The following is a 12,984-nucleotide window of genomic DNA, read 5'->3' as shown; positions in this document are numbered from 1 at the left end:
AAGAGCCTTGAAATGGGACCCCACGATGGCTGTTCCTGCATTCAAAATCACATTAAATAGAGTTGGGAATACTCAAGTTTAAATTTACTGAATTCTCCTTGAGTTAATATTATTTTTCTTAAGTGATGCATGTAGTCACTCTCAATGATTATATTATTTGAATAGCAAAAACTTTTTTTGTCAATGCATTATCATCATTTTGTGCTTGCCTAACACTATCCATTGCCTACACATCACTATTGGAAAGCATCTGTGAGCTCTGGAAAGGAGCTGTATAAATTAAACATTATTATTTTTATTATAGAGTGCTGCAGGGATATAATATATTTGTGTAGGCCAAAAGCCAGAATTTAGTATTTTAGCACTTCCAGTGCCATAATTCCAAATTCAATTAATTCTGAATGGGTTTTTGGTTAAATGCCTGAAATAAGGTCTGCGGTTAACACAAGCTCAAGATATTTTCACGTTTTATTCTATGGCATAAAACACATCAGTTATACCCTCCTTGTGATTTTTTTTTTTTAAAGCTTTCACTTGTCTTGAAAAAACTAGTTGCCATTAAGTGGCTAAATGGGACAACTCAGGTTGTCAGGGACATTCTCATTGTCACGTAATGTGTGAAGAAGGGGGGAATGAAGACGAAGGTCAAAGATAAAGTCTTTATTATAATCCACAGGTAATTCCAAAACAGGTAGATCCACAACAGGAGGGTAGAAACACTCACGTACACATTGACGAGACCGGACACAAAGCATTGAACTCAAACAACTTATAAAGGGTGGCTAATGATACACAAACAGGTAATGGAGATTAACTAGTAATGACAATACCAAGGACAGGAACAGGAACACAATATATGGGCACATGAGGGAAAAACCAATACAAAATAGTCCAGGGGTGTGACACTCATCTACATTCTTAACTCATCATTCACTTTCACAGTCTAATTGTGTTTATCTGTGCTCTTGCAAACTACTCAGAACAAACTTTCATGTTTTTTTTTTTTTTTTTTTTTTTTAATAAAGACTGAAGTTGTTGGGAGCTTAATGGTGGTGATGTTGATATCATGTGACTGTGGTGTTGCTCATTTATAGCGTACGTCATGAATTGTTGTTGCTCGCCAATCTTATTTTCTGCAATAATCCAAAAACCAATAGACAAATCTCTTGGGTTTTTTGTCAAGGGAACCATAGTGAACTTCCAGGTTGGCATACAAAAATAAGTCATCACTACTGCACTTAATGGACCTCAACTTTGAGTCAGATGTACAAGTTATGTTCTAGTGGTTATTTTTGGGGAAGGAGGTGGGAGAATAACAAGTTCCAAGTTCCATGCAACATAAAATGTTGTTTTGTAGCTAAGTAAGTATTGGAACTGAGATTCTGTTGCAACCATGCTGAACCCATACATCTATTTGACGACTGCATTTACATCTGCAAGACATCTGCGAGATGTAGTTTGCTCATCTGCAATACGTCTATTGGACGTTTCCTATCAGATGTCAAATAGACGTCTATTAGATGTCTTTAAGACGTTTATGATTTAGAATGTATGTAAAACTGACATCTAACAGATGTCTGCCAGACGTTTGTAAACAGCAGATGCTTTCCAGATCAAGAGATCTTTAACAGACATCTTGCAGACGTATGTGTGCTATCTGGGTCTTCTACAGATTATCATGTCTTTCCTGTTGAAAAAAAACAGCAAATGATGGTTAGGTATGTTTTGAAGCATGGTAGCTGGTTTGAGCTGGTACTTACAGTAGTTGGTCATGAGCATGTTTAAGCAGGTCTGTGCAACATATTTAAGTTGCTCAGGCCCAGCTCTGAACCAGCTTAAACCAGCTCATGACCAACTAAGGACCAGCATAAACCAGCTACTATGCTTTAAAACATACCTAAACAGCATATGCTGTTTTTTTTTTTCAACAGTTATGAACCACAAATTATTGATTTACTCTTTGTTAATGCTGGAAAAACATTCAGGACAGCATAATTCCTCTGTCCTCATTTCCCCTGCAAGCACGGTCAGCTCTTAACACACACACAGCACTGTGAGCTGAGATGCTAAAGCACTGTCCAACATATCATCCAAGCATACATATTCAAATAGCTGTGGATTAGTGCGGTTAAGCTCTCTGCAGCCTGTGATAGGAAAGAAGCAGACTTTGTTTTGATAATTTTCCCCTTTTTTTCCTTTAAGAATTTCAGGGTTTCGATTCGGCTCCCCCATCTTGTTATATGTGTGGTGGGTGGCAGTTTTTCATTGCAGACTGGTGTGTATGCAGTGTGTGTGTGTGTGTGTGTGTGTGTGTGTGTATGTGTGATGATAAGGCACAGGGAAAGAAGCCAGCGCTCTGACATCTCTCCACCGCCGCGGTTATCGTTTCGCCACAGCTGTTGCCCAAGTCGCACCACATCTGCCGCCTCACAAGAAGCTTCGCTGCTATCGCCCGACATGAAAAGCCCCTTCATTACCCAGCTGTTGACTACACCTCCCATCAGCCCCTTCTCATACGTGTACGCACACCTAGGTAGCAGTACCTGAGACAAAGCGCCACTGTTTACAAGCTCCAGGTCCTTTCTTTGTAGCTGAGCAGCGGGCTGGCCTTAGGGACGTTTAGCTCGCTGCCTCAGCCATTTTATCACTGAATTACAGGGGATGTTTATGACTAAGCCTAATTATACTGCGCTTATCAGAGAAACGTGTGCAGAGCTCATTATTGCCAAGAGCCGAGTGCCGCCGCAGGTAACGTGCAATGCTGTATATTACCTTTCAACGCAACCTAAAACCATTTTTGCCCAAAGGCCATAAAGTGCAACTTTAGTAGCACTTTAGCTTAGAATTCTAATATTGGTCTCAAATGGCTTTAGAGTTCTCAGATATCATGAACCCTGTTTGGAGGCAGTTACATGATTTGCTGTGTACCTACATGTTTTAGCCATTATCCAAATGGCAGACTGCACAAAGTAAAAACAAGACTTTTTCCTAAAAAGACTAGCATAGTCAAACACAAGCTTATGTCTTGGATGTTGTTTACCAGCATGGCATCCCATCAGACTTCTCTACTAGCATGCTTAGAAAGAGTTTCTTGGTCAACCACCTTCACAAAACCACTTTCTTGATCAACCACTCTAAGATATTGTATTTTACTATGTTTTACTAGACTGTACTGCACATGCTGTCTCTAGAATGTGTGTGTTTCTTTCACTCACCTGTGGAGTGTCTTTTGGACATGTGAGCAGGCAGGGCCAATCGATGAAGGGCTTGTTTATCCAGGGTAACACTGTGGCTGGTCAGCATGACTGTTGGCACTCTGGGTGTAGTGAGAGCAGTACAAGACACTCTCCTGGTTCCAGACCTGTTAAGTCTCTTTGCATGGATCTCTCCAGCCATCTCGTCCCAAAGCATCGGTTTACGGTATTCCACAAATCAGCTCCGTTCCAGAGGCCTGCAGGATATTCACTATCAGCTAGCTAGTTCCTCCCTGAATAGTTTGTCGTGTTGTCCAGTTCAGTACCCTACACAAACGTCTTCAATCATGGACAATTACACAACCCAATGAGAAGACCAGACGTGAGACTCACGCCCTCACAGAACTGAAAAAAAGTTTTCCGCCTTTTAAATGCTGACCACAAACCTTTTCCTTTCCTCTCTTCAGCTTAGGTAGCAATGCCGGTGTCGTTCGCCAAAATTTATGGGCTTCTGGGCAAACAGTGATATTCTCTGTCACAGCAGGGAACGTGTAGTGAGCGCATGTTCCTCCCGCTAGCCTCGCTCTGTCTCTCTCACTCTCTCTCTTTATCTCTTTCACTCTCTTTGTAACAGCTCAAAAGGAAAGGGTGGTATGGGTGGCAAAGAGGTCAGCCTGACTGTGGGCTGAGACTGGGCAATGTGTCTATATATGCTTTACATTACTTACATTTGTTCCCAGAACTGTGTTAAAGCCAACAAAGTCTCTCTTTAGGAACAACCAGGAATGCCCACAGTTGTAGCAATATTTCATAAAGTTTCTAATTCTAAAAGTTTCCTTTTGGCGTTAAGGTTAGTCTGTATAAATGTATAAATGAAATAGCTTTATATAGAAATTTAGGTCTGTGCATGTCCTCAACTAGACAAATGTCTGTGTGTCCTGTCCCCATGTGAGCAGGTGGTTCCCCAGGCGAAAGTAAACAGTGCTGAGCGGCTGTGATAGCTCACATCCAGGCTTCCTCTGGCAGGAACCAGCTGTGTCTGTGGGCAGAGCATTCTTCCTGTTCCTACCGGACAGTAGGGCTCCTCCTGGTGCCCACGTTTCCTTACTAACACCTCCTGGGCTGCACATAAGTTCAAACAGGTTCAAGGGCGAGAATCTCTGTAGCACTCCCATTTGAGGGCATGTTTCTTAAGTCTGAAGGTATATTGCAACATAGAAAGGGTTTTTTGCCCATTTCATCATGGTGTGTTTAATATTCAGAGTTGAATTCATCTGATTAAGTCCACAGACTCATATGCTTTACATATTTATGCTATTACATTGTTATGCAGTTGGCATCTACAGAGTTACATGTAAAAACTAGTTTTTTGACATTTTGTTGGGAAGATGTGAGGCTAGGGCATTGCACAGGCATTGCCATGTGGTTTCCAAAGTGTTGTGAGTGGTTTTAGCAAGTTGATATGTATTACTAGAAGTTTAAGTTGGTTGATTCAGATAGTTCCTGTGTTGCTTATTGGCCTGCCAAACGAGCCCATACCAAGTCCCAAAATGATTTGAAAATCTTATAAAAGGAATAGCACACCTTTCCTAAATAACTCACAGGATTTAAGGTGCCATTCCTGTCTGTTAAACAGTGAAGTTTATTATGTAGATTTACTGGTTTCATGTCCCTAATCCTAAACTTTAGTAATACAGCTTGCCTTAGCCAACACCACAAAAAAAAAAAGAAACTTTTTAGAAGAGATAATGGAGAGAGAGAAAATAAGAGATTTTAGAAAATTAACATATGTTTTTCTAAAGGCTGGAGAGTAGCAGCCCCGCGGCCCGCCGCACTAATGCTGGTACTGAGAAATTAGCTTGTGTACAGCTGTGACCCACTGGCCTCCACACACACACACACTTACTCAGAGGACAGAAGTGAAAGGGGATGTGCACACAGATGCACCGGCTGTCACTGCCAAACTCACACAGATGGTGGCCAGCAGAGTGGATATGAGAGTAGTGTATGTGTGTGTGTGTGGGAGTTTGGCCATGTGTTACAGGTGGAAGTTTTGTAACAGGGGCAAGTATGTAATATTTTTGTCCCCCATAACCACAAAATATTTTAGGGACTTTCCTTGTGTGAACACAGTGGAAAATGTTACGCTCAAAGGTTGCTCTTTCAATTGTATCTACATATCAGCTTTGTCTCAGATGTGTCTGCTATTTTGTCTTGGAGAAATTAAAAGTTAATTGGTCACAGATGAATTTGATAAGCTTGTTACATGTAGTGAAGCAGACTATTATAATGGATCTAAACCCAGCTTTAATAACAGAAACCCCAACCTCAGGAAAAAGCAAGTACAGGAATCCATTAAGAGCATAATCAAAGAACTAAAAACTACTGTGTTACAGCTTAATTTGCTAATGATAAAACATAGACCCTGTCCAAGAACTGAAGAAACAGAAAGCTATATATACACTTGGGAAAAGGAGGAACTAATGTAGGAACAGGTGATCAACATATGTTGACATGGAAACTATAATGAACAGGAAAAAAAACACAGGAAATGTAAACAGAGACACAAAGGAACAAAATACAAACTAAAAGCCTGAGATAATATTAAGATTAATAATATGAATAATAAAAGTCAAATAAGAATTGGAACCAAATAAAGCACTGATAATGTAGAAATTTCTGACTTTTGAGTATATCTCAGACCTGAGGCTAGAGATCCCTTAAAAGGGATCGAGAGAAAATTAGGAGACTTCATCAGAAATGTACATTTGCTGTTATAATGTCACTGGCATCTAGAAGAAGCAACCAAGATATTAAAGGCACAATATGTGAGTTTTTGCCACCAGAGGTCGCATTTTCAAAACAATAACAGGGGCGAAGCTCGATGACGCAATGACAGAGCATGGAAGGTTGGGAGATGGCGTTTTCATACATCATGCTCACAGATGAGGTAATGTATTACTTTTTTATTAACTTACCTGTACGTTTAATAACAGTATTTTATGTCATCGTAATGAATTATCTGCAAAGAACATTTTGATTCAATATTAGCCTTTTACTGATATGTGACTATTTGTCATGATTTGGTGTGTTAATGATGCACATTTTTATGTGTGTAAAATAGTCATTCAAGTTAATTTGAACGAATCCACCCACCATATTTGCAAGTATGGCTAAATGTTTTTGTGCAGCACATGCTGTATTTAGTTACATTACCATAGGTTTGCTCACCAGACTTGATGAAAAGTAGGGATGCACCGAATTTCAGCCGCCGAAAATTATTGGCAGAAAATGGCATTTTCTGCGAAAAAACTGCGAAATGGGCGAAAAAAAAAAAAAAAATATATATATATATATATATATATATATATATATATATATATAATATAGGCCTATATATAACCGGCAGTGTTCAGCATGGAAGTTTCACTCTCCTCTAGCCGTTGTCACTGGGCGGTGTGACACTCTGCTCAATATTCTGCTCTATGAATGTGCGTTCTGCTTGTGTACTGCTACTCATGCTCACCGGAAAAACAGAGTCTGCTCAAATAATGCGCCTATAGGAAGTTTCTATGTACTTGTTCCTGTTTGCAGTAGCGCTACTGTGCTAAGCTGTAGTAGAGCTGTACTGGCCAACACTGGTAAAATGACCTTACCCTCTCATCCACTGATCTTTGCGAAGTGTAATCATGATCCATGATCCGCACGCGGTAAAACTACAACTTTCGCATTTGTCCACGTGTGTTGCCATAGTATTCATAAGCGGAAACCAAGGATAGCGCGGATATTGCCTATTGAGTCATTATTTAAAACTGGAATTTCTCTGGATTTATAAATCCTTGAGAACTTTTGAGATAACGTAAGTACACAACTGCATGAAATATATAACACTGTGCAAGTGGTTTTTGGACATTTTGTTACAAAAATCTTACATATTGTGCCTTTAATCTGAGACCTCATATGTGATTTTTCTTTTTTATGGTTATAAACTGAAAATTTAAAAATAAAATTTAAAATTCATTTATTTTATGCTAAGTATATACATTTACACATTTATGTACTTCTTAAACCCTGCAATAGCCTGTAATTGTACTTTCAGTATACTAAACTGGTATACTTAAAGTCTGCTCAATTGGAACAACTAATCTGTACTTAATGCACTTAAATAAATAGTGCTGAAGTCCAGATAAAGTTATACTGAAGTATATTTGATTGTGCTGAAGTGGAACTGTTCCACGTATACCTTGGGTACACTTTAAATATCCTGAATTTAAAGACCGATATTATTCAAAGATCATACAGTCCTCGTCAATCGTGACATTAAAACACATTTTAGGCTTAATATTAAGAAATGTGCATTATGCACAAGTAGTACTTCAAATAAAGTTTCATTATTATTTTTATATCAGTAATTTTTGAGCGATATACCAGTAAATATGTTAATAGATTTTAACTATACGTTGTATGAAATAAATGTATTTTTTAAAATATTACTTTTTTTGCTCTGGGAGGATGATACATATGCTCAATGTACAGTGACACTCTCTTGAACCATTATGACTTCAATATGATGATCATTTAATATCATCATACACTGTAAAAAAAAAAAAAAAAAAAACAATTTGTTTAGTCAACTTAAAGTAATTTGTTACCCGGCTGCCCTAAAATTTTAAGTTCAGTCAACTCAAAAAAACTTCAGTCAACTTGAAATGTTGTACTAAGTGACAACTTAGATATTTGGGTTGGTTCAACTTAAAATTTTAAGTCATCTGGGTAACAAGCCCAGTTTTTGTTTAGTCAATTCAAATATCTAAGTTGTCATTTGGTACAACTTAAGATTTCAAGTTGACTAAACTTATCTGAACTGACTGAACTTAAAATTTTAAGGCAGCAGGGTAACAAATTATTTTAAGTTGACTTAACAAATTGTGTTTTATTGCTCTGCTGGATCCTGGGTGGGCCAGATGGATGTGTGTTTGCACCTTTGCTGTTGTATGTTTGTTTCTCTCACCTTATATACTCACGGAAAACTGCATGCAACTTTTTTCTGTACCTTGATGCTTAATGTCTTGATGATGGAACTTGAAGTTGGTTTCCAACTTGGAAACTTAAGCATAAATCTCAGTTTAGCATAGTTGTAGGTGTATTTCTTAGATAAATGATGCATACTGTAGTTTTCAACAAATAAAATGTACTCAGTACAATCGTAAAACCAAATGTTTGCAGAAACAAGAGTATAAAAAGTGGTATGACTGACAGTAGCGCATTTTGATCCTTCCTACATCAGCTTCTGAACATCAGACAACATATTATTCCTGGAAGTCAGAGATATAAAGTAGGAATATCCAGAAATAAACTTTCAGTGGAACGCATAAGTACATTAGTGTGCGTATACAATAAATATGTGCAGGTGTGTGTCTATAAGTGTGAGTGTATCTCTCAGTCTTCAGATGTTGTCAGGTATTAAATGTGTTTTTGGAGAAAGGGAGATAATGATTTCTCTATAATCTCTGTGGCCCTGTCTTCCTCTGCGCTGGTGTGATGGCGGCTGTGGCGTGACCCAGACCTGCTTTGCTCCCAGTGATAAGGTCAGGATAGAGGGGAACGTTATGCAAGCGGCTAGCATGCCCTTATCTCAGCTAGCGGCTGCTGCTCCCAGCCCTCTGCAGCACCAGACTAGACTAGCCATGTCAGAGAGATCCGCCTATCAGCGGCATACAGGCTCTCCTCAGCAAATAGATACAGCAAGAGCACAGGGGAGAGCGTAATTAGGATTTTAACCAAGCAGCTGAGCTCAATGACAAAATAACACAGTTTTCCATAAGCACACATGTTGAGCTAGCGGGAAATGAGCATATTTTTAAAAAGAGAAGGCTCTAAGTTATTCCCTGCTAGAAAGTCAAGGTAAGTCCAGCTTCTGATGGCACAGTAGCTGGTTTTACATGACCATTCACTGGTCCAAGATGGTAGACTACCAACTGGTAGACCTGATGTCGACCTGGTACTGTAGACTCTCTTCAGTAAAGCTGGCCAGAGCTGGAAGACCAGCAATGAATCCGAAGAAAAAAAAAAAGACCAAAGTTTATGGTTTTTTTCAGCAATTCTAATCATTTTGTTAGAAGACTGAGTTTTTCTTGGGAAAACGTATTCAAAGCTGAAAGGATCTCTGGCAACTGAACCTCTGACATTATTTCAAAACATCAAGCTCCAACCTGATTGGCTGGCTTCACACAATTTCCGTAAACACACATCTGATCAGTTCATTGAGAAACAAAGTTCAAGGCTGGAAACAAAGGTCTGATACAATTCAAACTTACTATTAAGAACCTATCATTAAATTTGTCAAATTTACAAAGTTCATGATATTGAATCTTTAGTCCTATTGTTTCTCATGGGCACGTAAAATAATTTGTAACATTTATGGGGCTAGAAAATTATTTTATTGCCATCTGAGGCCAAGATGTGTATGTCCCACCACCCATATAAAAAATTCCCGGCTGAATTACCTGCTGTTTCTTGACTAACACCACGGTTCAGTTGTAATTTAATCGCTGAGTTTACAAGAAGGGATCAATTCAAAAGTCATATTGTAAACCTTTTGACAATTCTCAAGCATTGCAAGGTAACTGTTGTGCTTTGCAAAATGTTATTTCCATAATTTGCACAATTTTATTGCACAATTTAATAATATTACGGCACCATTTCACTGTGTTAGGAGCTATTAAGAAGGAGAAGAAAAAGATCAAAATCTTGTAAACATTTGAAGTGAGCCATTATTATGGTATGTAATCATTTTTAAATATTTATATAAATTAGGGCTTATACAGCAAAAGAAAAAAAAAAGATAAATAGAAATAAATAAATTAAGAGATTGCATCAACTTAATTTCCAATTTTTTTTTTAGAAAAAAACAACAACAACCATTCAGTTTTCATATTTTTAAATATGATACTTTAATAAGCAAATAATAAATAGTATATTATTTTTCCATTATTAATGAATCGGAATGTCTTTTTAAACTAAGTGCAAATAGCCCGCCTTGTTGGCAGAGGCTATTTACACTAACTCCGCCCACCAAGGTGTGATTGAGCTAGTCAACAGCACAAAAGACGACTATTAGACATCAGCACTAGTAGTGCAGTTGGTAAAGCACGTTCTGTAGTCTTTTCAATGCGATCAACCGGGGTTTAAATCTGCCTGTTGGCAAACTTTTTTTCTCCCTTTTCCCTTATATCATATTAAAAATGCATTTATTTTAAATCAAAAAGTTGAAAATAAAGTATTGGTTAGGGTTAGGGTAGGTGTAGGAAAGGCTTATTGTTTCAGTATGGTGGCGTCCATTTAATAAGTTGAATTAAAAATATAATTTACACTCAATGCGGTATTATTGCAAACGGTTTTATAATGTACTACAATACTGAGGTGCAGATAAAGTGTTATAAATAGCAGAAAATCCTGCTATTTTAACATAGTGTAAACAGAATCTATCGCTATTTGCATTTAGTGCAAGTAACATCTATCTCTAAGAAAATATCCTATTTTCATCTAATTGCTATTTACACTTTGTGTAAATGGCATCAATTGCTATTTGCACTTGTGTAAATAGTCTCTATCGCTATTTAACCTTACTGGAAATTGCTGCTGCCTTAATAAATTGCTATTTTTTGGGCTGTTTACTGTAACTGAGGTGACATGCACATCTATATATTTATTTATTATCATTTATTGTTTAGTAGTTTGGTTTGAGTAAACAAGAGCACACACATACATTCTTCATTGATTTCATATTTCCGTGTCCCTAAATATCATGTAAATGGCACGTGGGGAGGACTTGGTGAAAATAAGCTGCAGTGTGGGCCAGACTTGATGCTAATAGTAAGAAGTCTGCATGCACAAGACTAGGACATCCAAGGTGCGCAGCAGACAACTATGCAATTACAGAAACAGATAAATAAAGATAGATGGCAGGTAAAGGTAATGGCCTTGTTGCCCTGATCAAATGGTGCCTCTTTGTGTGAGTGCATCTGTTTAGGTAGATATAGCTACTGTTATGGCCAAGAAATGGAGTGTCCATTAAAGAATACCAGCACTCTTGGCCTTGGCAGGCTCTCAAATGGAAAGTAGCTTTTATGAATGACTCCTTAACAACCGCTGAAAAAAGCAGCTGAAGTTTTCTTCCTGTCTGGTATTTTTGTGTGCACCTGCTTGGCACAGACAAGCCCAGGGAAGCTCGGGATCTTAACCGAACTCTAGAAGTTAAACCGTCCCCATCTGTCAGCACCTCACACAGATGCATAGCCTCTCTATCTCTGTCGCTCTCCCTCTTTCTCTCGTGTTTTTTCACCGCCGGCTTGGCGCAAATTCAAGTCTGTCGAAGCACACCTGCTAAATTGAGTGCGTCGTCTGACATACACAAACTCCCAAACAGCCATTCACATAACACACACTTTCACTCAGTGTTGATAATATTCTTGGATGCTGTCCATACGCTATTCTGCGAGTGTGTAGCAAAACATCTATCATCTCATCTGTCGATAGTCAAGCAGATGTCGAGATGTGCATTCCCTTACAAGGTACACCAGCCAAAATGCAGTTAACAGGTGTCATTCATATTTCGGTGTAGCAGCGGGAGATTTTCGTTGCAAATTCTGCTGGTGTCCCCTCCTAAGCACCATTCCATTTAAACCAGGTGCAGGTGAGTAAAATTCCTTTAGCGGCACAAAATGACCATGACAAATTTTGAGAGTTGGAAAATTCGGAACAGGTGCATAATGCGGTTCCTTTCTGTTCCTCCATACACTCACCCCCTACTTTCTCGGAGCATGCACAGCCGCTGTGCTGCTCTAGATAGGCGCCACCCTGGGTAGAGGACAGATGGAAACGATGTGTCCCTGCTGAGAGGTTTCTCGCAGCTGTGTGCCATCCATAGTGCCATGGAATGATGACAGCCCACCAAGAGAGAGAAAGACACTTACTGTAGGTGACATTTTACAAACGCTTTTGCCATTTTTAACCCTTATAATGTTGTATGCACCCAGCCGACAAAGTTAGATATTTAGACACGTTTGACTGAACTTAATATTTCTATAACTTTAGGCCTAGATTTGCTAACAGCTTGTGCCAGTGAAAACCCTCGTTTGGTGTTAAAAAAACTATAGAGTCAGGATTTACTAAAGACATTTACTAAAGACACATATGCATTTGTTGAAGTTTCCCTTTTAGATTCAAAATTTATGGGAGGAGAGTATTTAAATGAATAACACAGCAGAATGTAGGATTTGCGTTAGTCAATGTACTGGTATTTGCACCATTATTTAAAGGTAGCACTTTTAGCATATCTTAGCATAGATCATTGAATCTGATTAGACCGATAGCATCTCGCTCAAAAATGACCATATATAATGGTGAGATTTTTCCTGTTTAAAACTTGACTCCTCTGTAGTTACATCGTGTACTTAGACTGACGAAAAATGAAAAGTTGCGATTTTCTAGGCTGATATGGCTAGGAACTGTACTCTCATTCCGGCGTAATAATCAAGGAACTTTGCTGCCGTAACATGGGTGCAACAGGCGCAATGATATTACGCAGCCGTCAACAAAATTTATGTAGATGCAGAGTTGCAGCCAGCAGAGTTGACGGCTGCGTAATATCATTGCGCCTGCAGCACCCATGGTATTGGCAGCAAAGTTCCTTGATTATTACGCTGAAATGAGAGTATAGTTCCTAGCCATACTGACATAGAAAATCGCAACTTTTCATTTTTCGTCCGTCTTTGTACACGATGTAACT

General features: G+C 38.6%; 2 protein-coding genes across 5 annotated transcripts in view; one reads left to right on the top strand and one right to left on the bottom strand.

Annotated features, from left to right (window-relative positions):
* The window catches only part of cbfa2t3 (CBFA2/RUNX1 partner transcriptional co-repressor 3), a 55,011-nt gene extending 51,191 nt beyond the window's left edge, over nucleotides 1–3,820 (bottom strand). For 2 of the 4 annotated variants that reach the window (XM_051115329.1, XM_051115332.1), the window contains exon 1: nucleotides 3,216–3,820. In XM_051115329.1, coding sequence (XP_050971286.1) covers nucleotides 3,216–3,411 — 196 coding nt within the window. In that variant the 5' untranslated portion in view covers nucleotides 3,412–3,820. The remainder of the gene's footprint in view (nucleotides 1–3,215) is intronic. The other 2 variants (XM_051115328.1, XM_051115330.1) reach the window with 1 other exon arrangement.
* Nucleotides 1–12,984, top strand: part of LOC127168555 (uncharacterized) — a 280,503-nt gene that overhangs the window by 229,535 nt on the left and 37,984 nt on the right. The window lies entirely within an intron of this gene.

Source organism: Labeo rohita, chromosome 7 (assembly GCF_022985175.1).
Source record: "Labeo rohita strain BAU-BD-2019 chromosome 7, IGBB_LRoh.1.0, whole genome shotgun sequence".
NCBI classification, from domain to species: domain Eukaryota; kingdom Metazoa; phylum Chordata; class Actinopteri; order Cypriniformes; family Cyprinidae; genus Labeo; species Labeo rohita.
This window is presented reverse-complemented; position numbering and strand designations above follow the sequence as displayed.